This window comes from Abramis brama, assembly GCF_963993115.1.
Source record: "Abramis brama genome assembly, chromosome: 11".
Lineage (NCBI taxonomy): Eukaryota > Metazoa > Chordata > Actinopteri > Cypriniformes > Leuciscidae > Abramis > Abramis brama.
Window position 1 is genome coordinate 17931654 of NC_139973.1, and position 23186 is coordinate 17954839.

At 38.4% G+C, this 23186-nt stretch overlaps 1 protein-coding gene across 2 annotated transcripts in view; it reads right to left on the reverse strand.

Moving 5' to 3' along the window:
* Positions 1-23186, reverse strand: part of lpp (LIM domain containing preferred translocation partner in lipoma) — a 206374-nt gene that overhangs the window by 59531 nt on the left and 123657 nt on the right. For both annotated transcript variants that reach the window (XM_084129509.1, XM_084129510.1), the window contains one exon: positions 15332-15904. In XM_084129509.1, the coding sequence (XP_083985635.1) occupies positions 15332-15904 (573 nt within the window). The remainder of the gene's footprint in view (positions 1-15331; positions 15905-23186) is intronic.

Sequence of the window (23186 nt, forward strand, 5' to 3'; positions counted from 1 at the left end):
TTGGCTCCTCTGAGGACTTCTTTGGCTACAACAAACAGAATGTAATAATGTAACTGATTACAAGTCTCATTGTGTTCCTTTCTGAAATTGCTGACAAACAAAACACACAATATAGATGCAGATTGATTGGCAGAGCAATGTTCTCTCTCTCAGAAAGAGATGGTGAAGTATTGATCTGAGCTGTAATTTACTCGCTCTAGGACCGTGGAGCAGAAGAGTGTCAGTGCTTTATTATTAACGGCCGGCGCAGGGCTCGGCCCGCCTGATATACAGAGAGCCCACTCTGACAAATGAAACAAGCAGCACTGTTGTCAGCAGTTTAGGTCCTCGACAAAACATCCACGCTTAGCCAGTGCAGACACTGACCTCAAGTTTCCTCCAAATAGCCCATATGGAGCAGAGTTTCCTTCTCACAGAGCAGATATGGGAACGAGTCCACAGCAGCAGAATATCAAGTTTATAAAAGTGTTAAAGAGGAAAATGAAACAATACACACATGCACACACACGCACACACACACACACACACACACACACACACACACACACACGCACACACACACACACACAATAAAAGCACATACACCATTAAAAAATTTACGATCGGTAAGATTTTTATGTTTTTGAAAGAAGTCTCTCATGCTAACCAAGACTGTATTTATTTGATCAAAAATACAGTAAAATAGTAATATTGTGAAATATTACTACAATTTAATTTGTCTGTTTTCTGTTTTATTCCTGTGATGGCAAAGCTGAATTTAGCAGCATTCATTACTCCAGTCTCCAGTGTCACATGATCCTTCAGAAATCATTCTAATATGCTGATTTGCTGCTCAAGAAACATTTCTTATTATTATCATTGATAAAAAATGATAAGACATTTGTGCTGCTTAATATTTTTGTGGAAACTGTGATGCTTTTTACAGCTAATTTATTTGAAATAGAATTTTATAGAAAAGTCTTTAGATCAGGGGTTCCCAAATCCAGTCTTTGCGTCTCCCCGCTCTGCACATTTTATCTCTCTTATCTGACACGCTCAGTTGAGGGGTGGGTTCCATTCGATCATATGTGCACTGCAAAGTGGACTTAAAGGGTATTTCACACTCTTAAGGGAGATTTCAATGTGTTGATTTCAAAATGCGACAGTTACAAGACAGCTATGATTGCGGGTCAAATAAGATAAAAAGACATGTTGCCAAATTACGTTTATTTTTATATTAAACATTCGTTTATCATTCAGTTCAGGGCTTTTGAATGTGACAGATTAGATTAATTGAATTGTATAATTAATTAATTATGTACATTGTATACACATCTATATATTAAATGAAAGTATGATAAATCTATATTATATTTATTTATTAAAGTACATTAATATATAAGTGAGGACTGGAATTGGAAACCTCTGCTTTAGATCAATTTAATCCTTGTTAAAATAAAAGTATTCATTTCTTTAAGGAAAAAAAAATATTTAAAATATAATAGTATATTTAAATATTATATAATTATCTTATTTATTTATTTATTTATTTAAATGATTTCAAATAAATCTATCACACACACACACCCTTCTCTCTCTCTCTCTCTATGGTAGTCCATTGCATCTGTTGATGACTTTCCCTAGTGTGTGGGTTCTTTTATGAATGTATAGCCTGATACGGCAAGCGCACCGTCTTTTACAGATAGGGCATAAAAAACCTGTCCTGGTTGTAATATGAAGCACCTAGCCATGCAGTCTGCATTTACAAACATTTGTGAAAAAAAATGAGTTGCTCTGAAAAGCTCAGTGAATTCAAGAGTGGTACTGTAATAGAATGCCACCTTTGCAATTAGTCTGTGAAGTTTCATCCCTGCTAGATATTCTATGGTCAACTGTAAGTGGTATAACTGGAAAGTGGAAGCATTTAATAACAGCAGCAACTCAGCCATGAAGTGGAAGACCACTTTAAGTCACAGAGCGGGGTCATCTAGAGTCACCAACTCTCTGCTGATTCCAAAGCTGAAGAGTTCCAAACTTCCACTGGCATTAATATCAGCACAAAAACTGTGTGGCGGGAGCTTCATGGGATGGGTTTCCATGGTCGAACAGCCTGCATGCAAGCCTCACATCACCAAGCTACAATGGCAAGCATTGGATGTAATGTGATGTAAAGCACGCCACCACTGGACTCTGGAGCAGTAGACACTTTGTGAAGTAACAAATCACGCTTCTCTGTTTGGCAGTCTGATGGGCGAGGGTGTGGTGGATGACAGGAGAACGTTACCTGGCTGACTGCCAAGTGTTATGTTAACAACATGTAGTTACATAAGGCTAATTAGGGTTAGAGTTTGGTTTAGGGTAGTTGCTTGTAATTATGCATAATGTACTGTTATTTCTAGAGTAAGTAATGTAACAAATGTAACAAGGACATCCAACATCAGTGCGTGGCCTCACAAATGCTCTACTGGATGAATGGGCAAGAATTTCTTCAGAAACACTTCAAAATCTTGTGGAAAGCCTTCCCAGAATATTGGAAGCTGTTATAGTGTCAGCCTCAGATGTCACATCTGACCGCTGGCTGAACGTCTGATGCATATGGCAAACTTAACTGGAAATACTTCAAGATTTTACAAGTCATCATCTGATTGGTTGAATTCTACAGGATGTCCGGGAGTGTGTTGCATTCTTTAATGGTCCACCTGGACTTTCCCTTTTTACACCCATAAACATGACACAGAACAAAACAAACTGTGATTGGTTGCTTTACATGTCAGTCAGACGGCCTCTGGGTGGTCCTTATCCAATGAAAGCTGCTATGGTGTCCTTCTGCCTTTAGTCTGAAGGTCTGGCTAGGCGGGACTAACTGCATAATAATATCTATGTATTAAGAATACAATGCCATTCAAGTCCCTGTTGGTGTAATGGTCAGGTGTCCCAATACTTCTGTCCATATAGTGTATACTGTATATAAACAGTATACAGGCAAGGATGATCAACTTTACGATATATATGGTGATTGCATAATACCTGAATAAGGGTTACTTGAGATTTACAAGGACATGATATGCAAACTTTTACAAGGTGAACGGTTTAGTGTTACTAGGATAGGTCTTGGGTGGGCTGGAGGAATTAGGGATCTGGGGAACAGCACCCCACAGAGAGAGAGAGAGAGGAGAAAGTTGGGGTAGAAGTGAAACCTGATTCAGTGACATCCTACCAGCACCCTGTCAAACTGGTCCTTTAACCTTTACACTTTCAAACATTCAGCAACCAGAGACCAACTGCGGAGACCCACAGCTACATCAATGACCAACCAATTTTAGATCTCACTAATGCAGTGCCAAAAAATGCAATTGATCACCTGTCACAAGGTTTGAGAGTATGAGTATCATTAACTGGAGAGATCAGCTAAATTAGAGCATGGGAACACCAACAAGGTGAGAAGGTGTCAGCAAAGTGTCCATAAATAGCTCTAGTTCATTGAAAGTTGGATCTACACAACATTTAATCTGCCCCAAATTATGTAATAAAAAAAAACAAATAAAAAAAAAACTTCTTTCCTAGTAGGATTCCCTCCTAAAGTTCCTAAACAAACAGGAAGGTCCAAAGTGTCTCCAAACTTCTCCAATTTCCTTAAATCCTTGAATACATCCGGTACTGAACAATCCATCCATGCACCACAACATATTTCACAAGAGTTTAACATTACAAGGCTGATTTGTTCATTTTCTAGAAGGGTTGTATACTAGAACACCTCCTACATTACAACACAAATAGAAAAGCACTGTTGCACATAAATATAAATACCCCCATCAGAAAAAAAAGAAGAAAAAAACTTGATTTAAGATTCAAAGCACAACACAACATGATGTACAGTCTGACCACACTCACACTGTTAGCAGTGTGTTATTGAGATTGGCTAGATTTTAGATATAGAACACATGCAGGCAATGCATGAATACACTAAAATCATTAATGATGCTCTAAAGAATAAAAGTCCAGCATCGATTATTGTTTCATTATGTAAACCAAATACTGTGTATGCTGTATTTTTCATTATGCAGTACCAAACTGTTCATGTAGAGCATGATACTAACAATGGCAATGTGATGGGCTCAACTCCCAGGGAAAACATATTGGCAAAGTGTACACCCTCAGAACACCGTACGTGCGGCCAAATGCATAAAGTATGGTACATGTAATCTTTCACAGCTGTTTACAGGAAACAGCAATAAAGGTGGCCTTGTTTTATATTGCCACTTAGTTTTCATTAATTATGCTTTTATATTAATTTTTAATGCCTTGCAAACTTAGTTAACATTTGATTTTCTGTAATGTATTCTACATTGTTAATGCAAATTCTGCTGATTTGTCACATAGATCATGTTCTTTTTTTTGAAGAAAAAAATTAAAGAACATAACATTTAATACAAAGGTATAAATATTATTTCTAGTAAATATTAAAATATATGGTAAAAATTGATCAACAGTTTTTGTGAAGAACAAATTTGTAAAGAAGCTGTCAAATTTTATGACAAAATATAAATATTATTTCTAGCGAATTTTAAAAAAATATATGGAAAAATGTTTACTAATTTTTGAGTAAAGAACAACAATGTAAAGAAAATTTCATATTTAATGAAAAATATTATATAGATAAAATATTTTATAGTGGGGCCAATGAAAACTGATTATTCACACAAAGAATTTTTAATGTTATCATGCCACTCTGATAGTCTAAATTTGGTTTTTGTTTTGAGTTTTCCTTTAGCTGGCTATTTCAGCAAACTCAAGTATTCCTTTTAGTTTATAATCATTCAGTGTTCTTCTTTTGAGAAGACCCCCAAAATTACACAAAAGAGAAGTAATGAGAAGGTCAGAAATACTGCACAGCTTATAAAGGCTTTTTGTTGTAATGGTCAACATCTGCTGTATTTGTAAGCTTGAATGTTTTCTTTTTTTCTGTTAACACTGAACTTGAATATACTGTAAGGGAAGGTTATTGTCCTGTAGCCAGAACCTCTTAAACTACACCGACCCTGCTGTCAATCAGTTTAATGGCTTGTCACTCTTCAAATTCACAAGCGAATAAAGAACAAGGTCAGAAGCATGGGATGCCATTTCGAAGAACTAGACCCATGTGCTTCCAGGGCTCAAAGTCAACCATGGCAAGACCAAGAACATCTGTGTTTCTAGAAGGTGACAAATCAAATTACTGAGTGTCAACAGGGCCTGTTTAGCTTTAGCTATTTACTTTGCCTCTATTTCTTATATTAATGCTTTTTGATCCAGACAAAATCTCCCAGATTTCAGCGGCAGCGGAGCTATGAGAGTTCAGCACAATTTGGAACCCTGAGAGCTGATTCGGCTGTTTGCTGGCAGCTAACATTGAAGAGAAGTTACTCTCCAGGAACAGATTAAACCTAGTGTGAGTGTGTGTGCACATGGAGGGCAGAGCAACTCCACTTGTGTAAAACAACTGAAACACTGGCTGCTCTGTTTTTACTTCCTGATATGCAGTCTGTTTAAGAGCAAGCTTTGTTCCCTACTTATCGATTACGTGAGTGTTTCTAAACAAACAAACAAACACTAAGTATGTCGAGTGAAAATTCATTAACACATCAATTTATTAAGGACAAAAGCTGTATTGAGATTGAGGTGTATCTAATATAATCTTTGGGTGATATAATTAGAGTTAGATAGAGTCAATGAAGTGCATTTTTCTCACACCACTAGAACATTGTTTTTCTTGTTTTTTGTATAAACCTCATTTAATTAAAAAAAAAAAAAAAAATTAATCTGTGTCTTATTAACAATTTTGCCATGGAACCTTGTTTAAATCTTGTTTAAAGGCTAAGTCTAGATATTTTTGCTAGAAAATACAAAAGTTCTAGACTGGGTAAACCCAGCCCGATCTGCCGGCGATCTGATCAGCTCAGGCTGGAAACCCGTACATTCTTCTATCCTGCTTCAGTTAAAAATTTGCGGGCACCAATCACAAACTGGCTTATCCGCCGGGTGCGCTATTGGCGGGTTTAATCCAATCCAATTCCTTTTAACATCTCAACGATGCTCAATGGCTTCTTTAGTTTAGCAACCAATCGCTCGAGTGGGTGTAAATACCTCTCACTTTCATGCTTGGTCTGGTGATAGCCAGACTACAAAAGTTCCCATTTAAACAAAGGATTCTCTGTGTCAATGTTGATTGCTTGCATGTGCAGAAGCGTTTTCTCAACACTAGCAAAAAAAAAAAAAAAAAAAAAAAAACATGATTTCTTTTGCAATGCTGTGGAAGTATGTATTTGACTGTGTTCATGTCCTTGTATACAGCACTGAATTTAACCTACTATACAACCACTGTAATGGACACATAGATGCCTTGCTATTGTCACCCTCAGTGGCTGCAAGCCAAGCGCACAACGAATGATTAGTAAACAAAACAGTCTTTATTATAATCCACCAACTAGGAAAGAATGAGAAGAACAGAACAATCACTTTCACATGACAATACCAGACAACTAAACATTGGAAACACAGGGCTTAAAAACATGGAACAAACAAAGGGAACTAATTAGGAAACAGCTGAACAGAATGACTAATCAATGAGTAACCAATGAGACTTATGAGAACTCAGGCAGGCAGGTAATAGAAACAAAGCAAACAAAGCTGAACATAACAGGATATACTCGTTACAGCTATCACCATCCATAAAAGTTAACCAAGTGCTGGGGCTATTCTTCAAGTGTGATGAACAGTATTTACGGGGATTACTTTGGGGAACAAATACCCACTCCGCCATGCTGAGGGGATGCATGCTCTAACAGCTTAGACTCCATACAACTAGCTACCGGAGTCACTCTTCCCAACTTATAGGTACGCACCAATGGCCGTCAGTGAAATTATTCCCTCCAGCTATAGCCCAAGCTGCGCACACACACTGAAAAGGAAAGTCCTGGCTTACATCCTTCCTGCCTTCCTTGCAGGGCTGAGCAAAATGTATTAGCCCATGAACAGCTCAAGAGCTTGGTATTACATGTTATGAACACCTTAAAGGGAATATGGCCAAGGATTAATAGAATATAAATCCTGGCCTGCCACTTCTGGGGGTCATAAAATACTATCCCTTATACTAATCCCACCAGGGAGGCCAACTTCACTAACTCAGCAGCAAAGGCCTACAACCCGTCTGCACACAGCACCTCTAGATCCAGCACTCCATGAGGAGGCCTCCAATGATAACCTTTCACATTGTACCATTGTACCAATCTTTCAACCTTTCAGATTGTAGAAACAGCAACTGGGGAGCAGAGACTCTGCATAACGACCCTCTGAGTGAGGGGAGAACTCTAGCTCAACCGCTTGCTACTGGTGAGCGGAGGCCTTAGCATGATGACCCTCTAGAGACCCTCATGAGAGGAGGCTTAACCATACAACAGCTTCACCAGGGAGGCTCACAAAGAGCCATACATGCTGGTGTCGCCTGTCTAGACAGGGCTTTAAAGAGTGGAGGCCTCAGTATAACGACTCTCAAATTAAGAGAAGGCCAAAACACTCTATGCTTCTGACAGATCTATCAAGTAGGTTCAGAGAGAGCCATACACTCAAGACCGTTATCCAGGCAATGCTCTGGAGAGCAAAGGCCTCAGCAGGATGACTCTATAAAACGAGGGGAGGCCTAACAACATGCTGCCCTAAAGACCATCTAGCCAAGGAGTCTCAAGGGAGCCATACACATTGGTGCCACCGTCTAGACAGATCTCCAAAGAGCGGAGGCCTTGCATGTCGACCCACTAAAACAAGAGGAGGCCTACTGTATGCTAAGGATAGCCATATCAAGGAGGCTCTCAGAAAAAAATGGGCTCTCTAGACTCCATCACTCCCGAACAAGTTCTTTGATACGGAGGCACACACTTCCTGAAATGCTTTTCTGAGTGTAATCCATAGTGATTGCCTTCACATGTAAGCAAACAAACGGATCCTGAAGACAAAAGAAATTGAGGACGTGTACTACACGCACCGGTAGTGACATCTCGTGTTGTCACCGGCCAATGACATTTTCGCATTTAGATGCGTGCTTCAGACACCGGTCATGCTGGAGGCGTTCCCTTATAGTGTCCCATTTGAAAGGGAACAGAATTATTGTAAAATATGATAAAAATTCTAAATAACTACTTTCAGCAGCTATTAGTCTCCAGTGTCACATGATCTTTCAGAAATCATTCTAATATGCTGATTTGGTGCTCAAGAAACATTTCTTGTTATTATCAATGTTAAAACCAGTTGTGCTGCTTAATATTTTTTTGATGTTGTTGTTGAAACCATGATACATTTTTTTCAGGATAATTTGATGAATAAAAACTTCAAAAGTTTTTGTATCAATATAAAAGTCATAAAAAATAATACATTTTTTGAACGGTTCATTATGTAAGGTCTTTATACACCACTGAAAACATAGTTATGTATATTATATTGCATTTCTGTCTACAGGTCCTCCTTAATATTACACAATGCACCTTTAAGATGGACATAAAATTTATTTTTATTAATTTTGAATATTGTGTGTTTAAAACATGTTAAAAGTGAAATGCCATGTATAAAACCAAAAAGGGCCTGAAATTTTGGTAATGGGCCAAAATTGGAATAATGCCAAAAGGGGACTGAATAAAAAGTATGTGAGGTCAGCGAGCTTCTTAATGATGTCCTAGAAGAGGTTATTTTGAGCAGGTGTTGACGAGGTCCAACGCAAATGTTGATATGTGAGTCAGGGAGAAAAACGGCCTCTAGAAGCAGAAAACAGGAGAGACGGGTGGGGGAGCGCAACGTCAAACATAGGAAAGCTGAATATTTGACAGCTGAAACCATCATTGACCTTCTAGGGGGCTTTAGCCGCCTGTAGGGGTTGAACAGTTGAGAATAATCCTCCCCCTGTCAATTGTCACTCAAGCTCAGCAATAACACAAGCTATCATCCAGCTTAGCCTTTCCCCAATTTAGAGGGAGAGACGCAGCAAGAGAAAGAGAAGGAGAGGAAGATCAGAAAAGATGGAGAGAGTTGAAGAAATCACTAAATGAACTAGCAGCCATGAAATTCCCCCTCCATTCGAAAAATGAGATCAAACGTTCACTGGCAGATTTGCTTAATTAAGTGTCCTTGAGCTGTGTTGATGTGAAAAGCCTTCACTTTTACACCTTACTTCTAATATCAAAGACGTGAACCAATCAGAGACGAGATCCTGAGGGGGTCAGCCAATCAGCATGCAGCCATGAAGACGACTGGACGGGAAGTGATTACGGACTCATAATGACGCTGACCCTCCGTGACAGCTCTCAATTAAATCTAATGATCACTGCGACAAGGGACACAAAGCAATAGCGTGAATGGAAGCGAGTATGTAAGCGCAGACCCCTCGATGAACCACGGCCAGGAAATGGTCATTGCTCGCTGCTCTTAAGCCATCTATTATTTGCTCGATATATGAGATTATTTATACATCAGATTAGTTCACGAAGTCGGTTTTGCATTGTGCGGAGGGTTATGGAAATGTCCCGACATGACATCTGGACAGATTGACAACGGTAAAGATAAAGTTGACAGCTTTGGCTTTTACTCTAATCTGGCTTTTATATTGTGCCGCTGTTCCGTTCAGAGATTTAAGTTCAAAGTGTGGCGATACAGAGGGGAAAGGAAAATAAACAGATCATGGCTAAAAGGCCAGGAAAAGCTTCTCATTAGAACAACAGAATCAGTTGAGTTGGAAAACATCAGGATCAAATGCATTGTACTGTGAGAGAGGTCACCGCGCTGTCGTGTTTTCTAAGTGTGCATTGCTTTCAAGGGGAAAAGGATTGTTTTAGAGCTCTTTAGAGTTCACGTTCGGCTGGATGTTTGATGACTGCGCTTGCTTGACATGAGAGAAGTCTGGTAATAGTGCTCCTCTAAAGAGACCTTAGATTATGAAGCGGTGAAAATGGCATCACTCAGTCCACATTTTCTTCGCTTCAAACATCTCTCAGTCCAAGAGCCAGCCTTATGATTAGATTAATAATACCTCATTTAAATGAGTTCTTCATCAAGACCTTGCTGTGCCTTAAGAAACACTGAAAGTTTATCTATAGCAGGCTGGTGAGGCAGGTGTAAAACAGATGTGATTTCACAGTGTTTTTTTTGTCGGTTTGTTGTTTTTTTTTTTTTTAAGGTGAGGGGCATCCTCAAAAAACGTGTTAATGGTGGGCTCCATCAGAGTGGTCATTGTGGCACAGCATTAAGCACACACTTAATTAAAATCCAATTACAGCTCACCATGAGACAAGGCCAAGTAATCTCAGCCACACAAAAATGGCTAGATGAATTAATTTTTTATTTTTTTTGTCATGATACATATTCAGTCATTTAGTTGGTACGGCCCTTCACACAGACTGAACATAGTGTGTACATATTTTTTTATATGTGTTTCAGTGTCTATGCAAAAAAAACAATTTTTTATATATACACAGTATATATATCTACAATTACTAATGAGATCTGGTGGATAATATGGCATTTAAAGCATGCCCTTTTTAAACTCAGTGTTTAGGAGCCAACATTCTTATATGAATAAATTACAGACACAACAAATCTGTATTCATGTTCAGAACATACTGAAAATGAATTCAATAAGAATATTTGGTTGGGGGTGGAGAGGATGTGTGGAATCAAAGAGAATTCAAAGAGCCGTACAACACCATCTTTTGTTGTTCTGTTGCACTATTTTGGGACTTGAGCTGCCACCTCACAACATAATGTACTTGTGTTTCGAATAATGTTAATTTGTTTTCTTAATACATGAGGCTGTGCCCGACATTGTGGTATTTATTTTGTGTTTAGTTAAACACAGTCCTTGATGAGCTATTCCCAAATGCTGGGGCTGCAGTTGTTTGTACTAGTGCATAAAATCCTTGAATTAGTGTGGGCTCAAGGGTATGTTCTTTTCCCCAGATTGTGGCTATGGAGAGAGCGTACGCGAAGACCGCAATAGCCATCTTCATGAAGCAGCCAGTAATAGCTCTCTGAGGCAACTCCAAAAAGTCATTTTTTTCTTAATACTCTTTGTCCTTTTGAAAAACGCAAAGTTATTGACGTGTTGTTTCTTTTGCAAAGCACTGCATATATTCTGCTTCACAATAAATAAACTAATGACTGATTAATAGGCTGATTAAAAGGCCATCATAATCTGTGTGGAGCAAGAAGGACCTACAATGACACAAGGAAAAAGACACTTCCCAAGAGCCTGCCACTTATCATCCCATCACTCTTATATATTAATAACAGTGTATTGTACTACTCTAATTGGAGTGGATGTTTTACATCCTTGGGCTGATTGTGAAAGACATTACCAGATATTCTTGGAAAATTTAAAAAAAAAGAAGAGTAACAGATTCTCAGGCGCCTCAGGCTGTCTTTCTGCAGAGGACTCGAAGGTAGTGACCTAGAAGTTCTGCCCAGGGGGAAGACCAGCGTTAAGACAGGAAACTGCCATGTAACATTCATTGTTCATTCAGTGTCAACACCTTGTTTGTTCTCTAGTTCTGACCGATGTTCTCTTGCCTGGTTGAATTTCAGAAAGTCAAGATGTGCACCACAGCTTTTAAAGTCTTGAGTTTTTCAACCTAAGAACCTGACTATCAATGACATACAGCATATGTTAAATTAGGCTCCCAAATATATGGGATGATCCCTTTGGAAAGGACCCCCTTCCTACAACATAAAGGCAGCTATATAGTGTTGTTTTCAAATGCAAGTTATTGGCTTTTATATTGTTATTGCACTAAAGTAAAAACAAATTATTAAAATATTATCTGGAAAATATTTACTTTGTATTAAGATGAAACTATGTTTTTTTTACCCACTACAGTAACGTTATACATTTTTTAACACTATACACTATGTACTCAACCCTGTAGTGTATGAATTCTATACGGTTAATTTGTCCTTCAACATCGGAGTCTGATAGCCCCTCCCCGTCCAAATCCTCCAGGTATTTAAAGCGTACTTTGTCTATTTGGAATTTTCAGTGTGAACACACTCCTCGCACTATTTATACTAGAAAATGTCATAGAATAGTGCATAATCACGCAAATTGGGACGCACCTCTTGATTAGTTGGTTCATGTGTGTTTAATTAGGACTGGAGCTAAACTCTGCAGGACACTGGCCCTCCAGGAGCAGGTTTGGGCACCCCTGGCCTATATAATCCTGTTTATACGATGAGAGCTTGCCAGAATGGACAAGTTGTCATTGACGTTTGCAGCACAAAAAAAAATCACTGAATGAATAAAAATAATGGTTAATTTCCATTATTATATCTACAGGTCGTTAGAGCTAGAATTTTAAAGTAAAATCAAATAGTGTGGTAAGATTACATTTATATGCGAACACTATCTCTATGTGTCAATGTCAGTGTGTGGGTGATCATCTCTTGAGTGACTTTCGGTTGCATCCGAAATGGCAAACTTCTCTACTACTGTATAGTAGACGAAAAACAGTGTGACAAAAGAAGTATGTCTGAATTCACAGTACTCGTAAAAGAGTAGGCAAAAGGTACCCGAATTACCTACTACTTCCGGCAAGATTCTGAAGTGTGTATACGACGGACTCTTTACTATCCCAAGAGGCAACGGGAGAGGATTTGTGAATGGTAGTGAAGCGAAGCAACTGACATAAGTATGTCACATGATAATGACAACATGGTGAATCTAGTACATACGGATTACCTTCATAATATATAGAAGGTTCTATTTTAGCGATTGAGAAGTAATTACTTATTCAAAATAAGTATCTACTCAAGAGAGTATGCGATTTCAGATGCAGCCACTGTCTGTATGTGTGAGCGTGAGCTTCAATGAAGGCAGCACATTCATTTAGAATGCTGATTAAACTGATTGGAACTACCTATGCATTAACCAGTTTTAACTCATGCATTTCAGCCAGTCAGAATCCAGTATTCAGTCAGACCATTGTAAAATACTGTATGTATTTAATTATTTAAATTTCATACACAAATACATGAGCAGTTAAATGCTCATTTTCTGCTCCTTTGCAGCTCCCAGTTTGCAAAACCGTGATGGGCATCATCAAACATGAATAATCACATGACCTAACCATTTACTAGTTACTTACTTTGAAGCATGGTACTAAGCCTAAAGAGAATTCAGTTAAACTGACACAAATCCATAAAACAAATATAAACATATTTTGACAAAGCATCTTCATTTCTCTTTCAATAAATAATAAGTTAGAACTAGATGTCAAGTAGGACGAAATAAGAGCAAATAGAGTGAAAGTGAGAGAAATATGAATGTGTGAGATAAGATAAAATAAACAGTCTGTTTTTATTCAGACAAATAGAGTCAGAAAGTGTAAAGCCCTACAGAGAAGCGGCATTAACAATTCATAAAGGTTAAAATAACTGTTTATTCCGAAGATTTCGATGAAGGATGCAAAGAAACTCCCTGCTGTATTGCCATCTGAAGCAATTAAATCACAAACACTAAGTAAAGCATACACACTTATGAGCCACTTACACTCACTCATGATCTTTAACACACATACGCGCACACACATTACCGTGAACCATAAAATCAAGTTGCTGTTGCTTTAAATGAGCTGTTATGACTGTACAAAGATTCAAGGTTTAATTTTAAATACGAGCATGTTTTGTGTGGTAACCAGCTTTTGAAAATGTTCTCCCTCTCTCATACACAATCAATAAATCATAAAAAAACACAAGCTACAAGCTTAAACACACAATCATAGGACACGAACACAGATAATTAATTACCACAAATGTATTATTCATACATACACACACAAACAACACACACAGATACACACTTTCAAAGTATTTTCATGAATTTTTCATTGTGCACAGAATAAGGATAGCTGTGTGGTTATGTGTACCTTTCCATCATCACGGCCTGCTATTGGATAAAAATGAGCAGTATATTTCCAGAATATCCTTTCTGGTTTGCAGTGTCTTCCAAAGATATTCAGACCCTTAATCAATGCTCTAATTGTACTATAATAAATCCAATTTATTTCATGTGTTTTATTTGAAAGCACAGAAATTTTATTATTTGAATAATAAAAATAATAAAAAAAATATGCAAATAAATAAATAATATGTTTGACATATGTGAGACTTGTGTTCTATTTACATCACATCTAAACATCTAAAACACTTGCTGTGTCATCTAACTATAAAAATCCTACATCATTCCAAGATCAATGGCAAACTCTATACTCCCATACAGACAAATGTAAAAAAAATTGTGTGATTTTGTGTCTTAACCTAATAAGTACTTTTTTAAAGAGTGCAAAATGCAATAATGTCAAATTAGATGTTTTACTGTAAAGTACATTTTAAGTAATTGTTTCAATAATATTTTGTCATGACTTAAAGCACACTTACTGTATTTTGACTAATATACAAAAGAACATGTAAAGTACTTGATTATAAGTTTAACTTTAGTGTGTTAATATTACATTTAAAGTTAATATATCCTAAATGTCCTAAATTCAGCTTCATTAATACAAATGTGTAATTACAAATACAATTAAAATTACATGAAAAGTTTCAATAGAAATTGCATTAATGTATATTTTAGTTTACACAAATGCTTGTCAGTAAATAAAGCAGACAATAGATATAATTCTGAAATGACATATAAAGATGTACTTTCAGTCGTAACTGCATTTAATATAAAGTTAAACTATAATGCATGTTCATTTATTTGCAATGCAATTAAATGTTTGAAAACATTACATTCAGTTCACACTTAAGTATGTTAGTTTAAAGTATATTAGTATGCTAATGTGTACTTAATTTTCACAAGGGTGAGTGGTGACCCTTCACAAGACCTGAACCCTTTCCTAGATGTGTTGGACACAAATGCTTGAATATTGTTTTGAACTTTTTCGTATTAACTTCTTCAACTGCTCTTTGTTTTTTTTGTGTGTTTTTTTCTCCATTTGGCCTACAGATTCACAACTTGAATAATAATCCATGTGTGTTTTTATCCAGAAAATATCATTTATTTAAGTTATACACATGTAGCAGCCAATAGTAAGGCCATTTTGTCCTATAAAGAACATTTCATCCGGTGACACAAATAGTGCATGCCATTTTAAAATAATTCAATATGTGTTTCAGTGCTTTAAAATACAGGTATCACAGAGAACATAATTACATAAATTCATTAAAATAATAGAATTGATTATGGGCCTGAATGCTTTTCTAAGTAAGCTTTTCATAGATTTGTTTTTCTATCTGTTTTTGTTTGTTCTACTGTTATTTGAAACATAGATGTGGCCCTTACCTTATGAGGAACAGAAGGCCCACCGCCGAAGGGTGCCAAGCTGGCAGGAGGATCAGTGATGTAGGTTTTTTTCGGGGGAGCGGTCTGGTACCCTTGGGTGGGTGGAGGAGGGGCATGGTGACTTGGTTCAGCTCTCCATGTGTTCTGACCTCCATAACCAGGAGCTCCACCATAGTGCTGGTCATGGTAGCCTCCAGATGGAGCAGGGCAGAATCCTGGCTGAGGAGGCCCGTATGCAAAGTCAGGGCCTCTGGGTTGAGCTGGCATGTACTGTACCTGGGCTGGACCACGGACCGGCTGCTGCTGGGGTCCAGGCTGGGCGGCCCTGACCTGAACATTGAAGGTTGGCTGGCTCGGAGTAGAGGCGGTGGTGTAGGATGCTGGGACAGGCTGGGGCGCAGGCTGGTATTGGGGGCGTGGAGAAGATGAAGCTGGAGGAGGGATAGTCGGAGGGGCCTGTGGTTTTGGGGTGGATTTTTTAGTGGCGGTTAGAGGGGGCTGGGTTGGGATGACCATGCGGCGATAGCCTGTAACAGGGGCGTTGGAGCCTGTCGCAGCTGGGCTCGCAGAATTCTATAAGAAATAAACAGATAAATTGACAGCCTTTTTTAAGTTTTTAAAAATATATATTTTTTTAAAAATTAAAAAAAAAATACATTAGCAGATTATCAACACATACATTTAATGATTACTTGACAAACTTTTTGAATATTTTTAAATTAATTCATACATTTAAAAGTTTGTTTTATAGGCCTGACCAAGGTGGAAAAAATTCCCACAATGCACGAATGCACACTCACTCGCCCACCCACCCACCTACCCATTCACTCAAATACCCAGCCACCCACTCACTCACTCACTCACTCACTCACTCACTCACTCACTCACTCACTCACTCACTCACTCACTCACTCACTCACTCACTCACTCACTCACTCAAACAAACACCCACCCACCCTCTCACGCACTCATTCACCCAGCTACTCCCCCATTCACTCTCTCACGCACTCACTCGCACACCCACCCATCCTCTCACGCACTCATTCACCCAGCTACTCCCCCATCCACTCACTCACTCAACTACTCACTCACTCTCTCACGCACTCACTCACCCACTTACTCACTCACTCACTCACCCACTCTTTCACGCAATCACTCACTCACTCACCTACTCACTCACCCACTCACGCATGCACGCACACACCCACCCACTCACTCACTCACTCACCTACTCACTCACCTACTCACTCACCCTATCACGCACCCAGAACTCACGCACGCACGCACGCACGCACCCAGTCTCTCCCACTCTCTCACTCACTCACCCACTCTCTCTCACTCACTCACTCACTCACTCCCTCACGTCATTCATTCATTCATTCTCACTGCAGCAAATTTAATTCAATTTCCCACCATCATTAATTTAAAGGGAGCCAATTCTATAATTTCTGAATTTTGCCAAACCTTGATGGACATCAAGTTATACAACAGCACAAACCACTGAACTACTGTCATCACAGCTTGGCAACTGGCTGGTCGTTAACTAATGGTCGTTAATGATGGGACAGACATGTTACAATGAGAGGTGGTCCTAGTGAACCATCAGGGGGCGTAGAACCTTCAAGCACCACAATTTAACCATCCTGCATCTCACAACGCAAGTACAGTAATTATGCAGCCTGTCTACTACAGATCGATCCACAGGGCAAGTGCAACAACCATCAGTTGGTCGTGCCCAGACCATATACACTCATAAACTATGGCTAATAAAGCTTTGAGATTTAGAGTCAAGAGTAGGGAATAAATTATTTTGTTAGACTGGACAGAGAGAAGTGATGGGCAGTCTGACGAGTGTAGAGACAATTGTGCTGATGCTAGCGGGCCGCATGGGACGGAGTCTAAATCAGAAAGATTTGTGTCCCTGGATTCCTGGGTGCTTTGGCTCTGTAGCTCTCCACAGAGAAGTCTATTCAACGTCCAACAATGGCTGTGTCACAGAGCCCGAGGACAGGCTTGATTTCTCTAGATGTAAAAAGATTACTGAAAATGAAAATAAGCACAGACCCAGTGACAACCATCAAAGATCAAAATAAATCCTAGCTGTAGAGCATTTGGTGCTTTGTCTGATTGAATTAAAAGACCAAAGAGATACTTCCATTCTATAATATTTGGCTGATTTTATTCATCTATAGAAGGTTGTTCTGTCATAACTAACCAGCTAAATGAAGACCAAAGAGACTCTAATTTCATGATGAAACGTTCAGTAATACCCTTCATGATAGCACATCATTGCCTCGAGCAGAATTGCACGTTTTAAACACGTCTGTGAAGTGAATGTGCCTATAAAAATGTTTTAATCTTGTGGTGATGCCCATCTCTTCATGAATTCAGAGAGGAAGTGTTTGGTTGTGTGGGGAAAGGCACTGTTGCATCATGTACTTTAGATGGGTTTCATGGTTAAGGTGGTTTGCTGAAGTAAAAGTGGGTCAGAAAGACATTTTTTATCCCGGGAATCTATGTTTAAAACTAACTGGTTCTATAAACGTGGTGACAGATTCTGTCTAAGTTAAATGGAGAAAAAGTCAACTAAAATGTGCGCAATTTCTTTAGAAAACGTTTTTAATGTTAAAATGTGTTTTTGCTTTAAAACACCTTTTAACTGTAACTTGGAATACAAATGGCAAATGTATATATAGAAGTATATTATTATATTAATATTCTAAATAATATTCTTTCACAATTTAAACATTTATAATAATTATTTGTAAAATACATTATCTTTGACAAAAGATGTAATAAGTAAAAAGTTCAAACTGAAGTTGAAAATCAAATTAATCATGCAAATTGACAAAGCATAAGTTATTATTATTAATCAACTGTTATTTAGTGTGACCTTGAATGAAATGAGAGTGAAGATAAAATATAGTAATTTTGTTTTGGAAAAAATGCTTAACACCATATTTTGCCAACTTCAATAATCAGAGGTTTTATGCCTGATTTCTTGTACAACGTATTCAAAAATATGAATTGGCTGATAACATACTGTATTGCCGTCTGTGCATATACTGTATAGCTAAAGAGGGCAGAAGTAAATGACTCCTCCAAGGTGACTGTGCCAGTTACAATTACATATTAGAAAATCAAAGTCTAATAGTCTGTTTCAAATAGATCACCAGTGTTAAATTCTCTATTATTGACCTACAAACCAGCTGTCATTAACCTATGCTTTTCTTTTTAGGTTACTGCCTTAAGTCAGAGAATGAGAAATCAATTACTGTCTCCATCACATGATGAGGAGAATGAAACTACATGCCTGAGGCAGAGGCTTGTTCTTTAAAGACATAAATACGGCCTGTTATTACTGCTCAAAACACTCTTGCATAGTCAGGAGTTTGTTTTCTTATTTTATCTCAAGAATAATACCTCAGGCTTCATGACACAAAAATCAGATAGACCCGAAAAAGGCCCCATGAAATATTTCACACTCTTAACTACCATTTTGCGTCTCAGTGATTAGGGCCGATGTATCTGTCTGCATGCAAATGTAAAATACCCTAAACGTGCCCTTCAGGAAGTGAAATTACTCAATTTAAATGTTTCATGCTATTTTAAATACTTGATATTATTAATTTATCTATAAAGACCTTAAACCCTAACATTTACTTAGCAGAGGGCTGGAAATGCAAATAGGACCCTAAAAATAATTATATTGTCATGGCAAATTATACACCCATTAGATTAGAGGAGAGGAAATCACTCCTTTATTTGAGGGTGAAATCATGGGTAGGAGAAGATTGCTATGAAATGGCACATCACAGATTTCCCTGTGCAAACAAATTAAGAAAGTTCTGTTTTATGGAAGTCTTAAACTATGTCAGTGAAACCATGGAAGTAGGCACATCTGTTCACAACTTCTGAGAGATACGAATTGTGTGTTAAAATGAATAAAGTGACATGGTTGTAGCTGCGTTGTATTGGAAGGATCCATGACCACAAGATTTTTAGTCAAACAGTTAAAGTCAATGGGGTCAATGGACCCATTGACATTCATACTTTCATTTTCATAGTTTCAAACTAGGGGCGTCAAAATATAACGCTACTGACGATAACTGAGATAAATTAAATAGTGATATTGTGTAAATGCTGCACATAGAGTAATATTGTAAATAATCTGGTTGACACTCCAACACAGTAGGTGGCGGTATTGCAACATAATGCTGGTTTCAATCATAAAGCGTAAAAAATAAAATGATGACGCATCGTGTAGCTACTACTGCCGGTCAAAATGTCAGAGGACATGACAAGTGAAGGTGAGACATTCTACCTGTACTTGAAAAAAAAGTTTTTGGGGTTCTGTAAAAGAAACAAAAACAAGATAAGGTGTTTGACACATGTCTGCAGGAAGTGCAGATCAAGCTCTTTTTGTATAGTTACATTTACAAACACTATCTACGCCTCCTCCATTTTTATTTTTGAGTGTGATCCATTGGCCAAAGAAAACACAAAAAGGTAAGATTTAAGAAATTGACTGATTGATACTTTTTTTATTATTATTATTATTTCTAAGTATATTGCAATACTATTGTAATTGTGAATTCATTTAGCCATTATAAATGTGTGGAAAAAATCTTATAGTATTACAGCCCTATTACAAATGAAAACCAGATCAACATTATTCACAATATATTAAAGGGATACTTCACTGATTAGCATTAAGCTTTGTTTCAGTAGAAACCCGGTAGTATTTTTGAATGACCGTGCTTCCCTCCCTCATGTCCCCCTGAGACGAGAGATTTCTGTATTGTGTGTCTGGAAAAAACCCTCTGATGACGCAAAAATCCTCATTTTGCGTCATCGGAGGCTTTTTTGGCCAAAGGCTAGAGACTACAGCCAGTAAGTAGGAGCTAGTTCCACATGTTTTCAACCCGCCCATAGGGGGTGGGATCTCACGATAAAACAACGTCTTTTCAGTTTCGAGTCAACTAGTAGCCTAGTTGTATCATTTCTTCTGATACTGCCCTCTGTAACCGGTAGGCGTGGCTTGGGAGTGGCCTCGTAGGGCAGCGAAGCAAGTGCATTCTGGGAGTTGTTGTCTTTCATCCACATGAGCCAAAAAAAAAAATTCTGGCTTTTCTCAGTCTAGAAGTCACCAACTTCTAAAATAATTTCTACTACATAAATGACCCAATTTAAATACACATTCATCTTTCCAGCAGTGAAATATCCCTTTATATATATATATATATATATATAAATCAGGGGCATGCGGCCTGTATAAACTGCAAGCTGTGAATGCTTCGTGGACTCACTAATTAGTATTAACACTATAAATTACTATAAATTTCCTTGTTGAGGTGTGCAATAAAGCTTACATGATAACATTTTAATTCAAGGCACTGATGTTTGCCTACAGAACAGCTATTGGCTCTGCACCCTTATACCTAACTCACTACTTCAGACCTATGTGCCCTCCAGAAACTTGCGTTCTGCAAGTGAATGGAGCCTTGTGTTGCCACGCTCTGTTATGTACCGTCATAATTTTTTCAAATTCTCATTGGTTTGCTGGCAAATGGGGGATTTTATATGCAGGGAAAGCAGTCCGTGAATCACTCGCCCAAGAGGAAAAATGTGCTGTTGCTGCCAGATCTCGATCAACGAAAATCACATTGTATTTGATACAGAACTAACTAGACTAAATCTAATGAAAACAAAAGTCATAAATGAAACAATTTTCATAGTATTTCATTTTCTCGATTTTACGAAAAATTATAAACTATTAAAGACAGACCTTATTACCTTATTGTAAGTAGACTTATAGACCCTGTTTACACCTGGTATTAAGATGCGTTTTGGTCGATTGGATCACAAGTGAACGACGCTAAATACAGGTGTAAATGGGGTCTAAAACGTTTTGAGCTTGTCCACTTTTGACCACTTCCAGCCGCAAAAGACCGCCTATTCTCCGCCTACTGACCTAACCTTATGGGAAGTGCGCTAGACAGACGGGGATTTAAACTATGTCAGCTAAAGACCCAAGTTTGGTTTGGCGATGAAAAATGTACCAAGCACAATGTTCTCTCACCATTCCTGATTTCTAACTTGTGGCTGTCAGAGCAGAAACTAAAGCTGCTGTTCTCCATATGTTTTTCCGTCGTCTCCGGGCGCGTACATACGTAAATTGCACGAGCTTATTTTATCCATTAGATCAAAAGATCTGAAAAAATCCATACATTTACCCTCCCCTCGAAGAAAATCAGGCCAGAAGCAGGTGTAAACAGGTATGTGTCTCCCTTATCTACTTGTGATCCGATTGACCAAAACGCATCTTAACACCAGGTGTAAACAGAGCCTTACTGTAACTGTCCGAGGTTGTTAATTGATAGGCTATGCATTTGTTAAAGTCATTTCAACTTGTTTTTTAAAGAATACATATATTTTATTTATAATAGGCTACTATTTATTATATTATTATTATTTTTTTAATGAAAAAAATACTTCCAGTATACATTTAATTGACACCTGCCATGGTGTTTCTTATTTGTTGTCTCTGATTTGAGAGTGGCATACTGTTTAAAGGTGCAGTTTGTGTAATTTCTGTTTAGCTGTGTATATACCCAATCAAAGTATCTGCATTGGGCGGATTTCTTTTACGATGCACCACCCAGCCACTGATCTATATCTATATCTGATCTATATATCATTTATTTATCGTGTGTGTGTGTGTGTGTGTGTGTGTGTGTGTGTGTTCCAGTGTTCCACAGAAGAAACTAAGTTTTGGAACAGCATATGGGTGAGAAAATGATGAACTATCCCTTGAACTAAAACTTAAACGCCAGGACAGGCAGATCTAAAGCATATGCTACTAACTAAAGATTAACATTACCAACAAGATGTACATTAAAAGTTATAAGAGCAGTGAATATGACCAACTGTTGTAACCCAGCCTTATCGTATGACCATTTGGATATGCACACATCACACACATTAACACACAAACCAGGTCAGAGCAGTGTGAAGTTCCCTGCTGCTTCAAATGCTCCACTATCATTCCGGTTCCCAAAAAAAACTAAAATCACTGGACTTAATGACTACAGACCTGTCGCTCTCACGTCTGTGGTCATGAAGTCGTTTGAAAGACTGGTGTTGGCCTATCTGAAGGACATCACTGGACCCCTGCTGGATCCCTTTCAGTTTGCTTACAGAGCAAACAGGTCTGTGGATGATGCAGTCAACATGGGACTGCACTATATCCTGCAACATCTTGACAGACCTGGGACTTATGCACGGATCTTATTTGTGGACTTCAGTTCGGCCTTCAATACCGTCATCCCTGATCTTCTCACAGCCAAACTGACTCAGCTCTCCATGCCATCCTCAATCTGTCAGTGGATCTCCAGCTTCCTGACAGCAGCTAGTGAGACTGGGGAAACTCACATCCAGGACCCTCACCATCAGCACTGGTGCCCCCCAAGGGTGCGTTCTCTCCCCACTGCTCTTCTCCCTGTACACTAATGACTGCACTTCTAAAGACCCCTCTGTCAAGCTCCTGTAATTTGCAGACGACACCACTGTCATCAGTCTCATCCAAAATGGTGACGAGTCTGCTTACAGACTGGGGGTTGAACATCTGGCTGTCTGGTGCAGCTATAACAACCTTGAGCTGAACACGCTCAAAACAGTGGAGATGATCGTGGACTTCAGGAGAAAATCCCCAGCACTCCCCCCTCTCACCATCATGAACAGCACTGTGGAAGCAGTGGAGTCATTCAGGTTCCTGGGCTCTACCATCTCTCAGGACCTGAAGTGGGCAAATCACATTGACTCCATTGTGAAAAAGGCCCAGCAGAGACTGTAC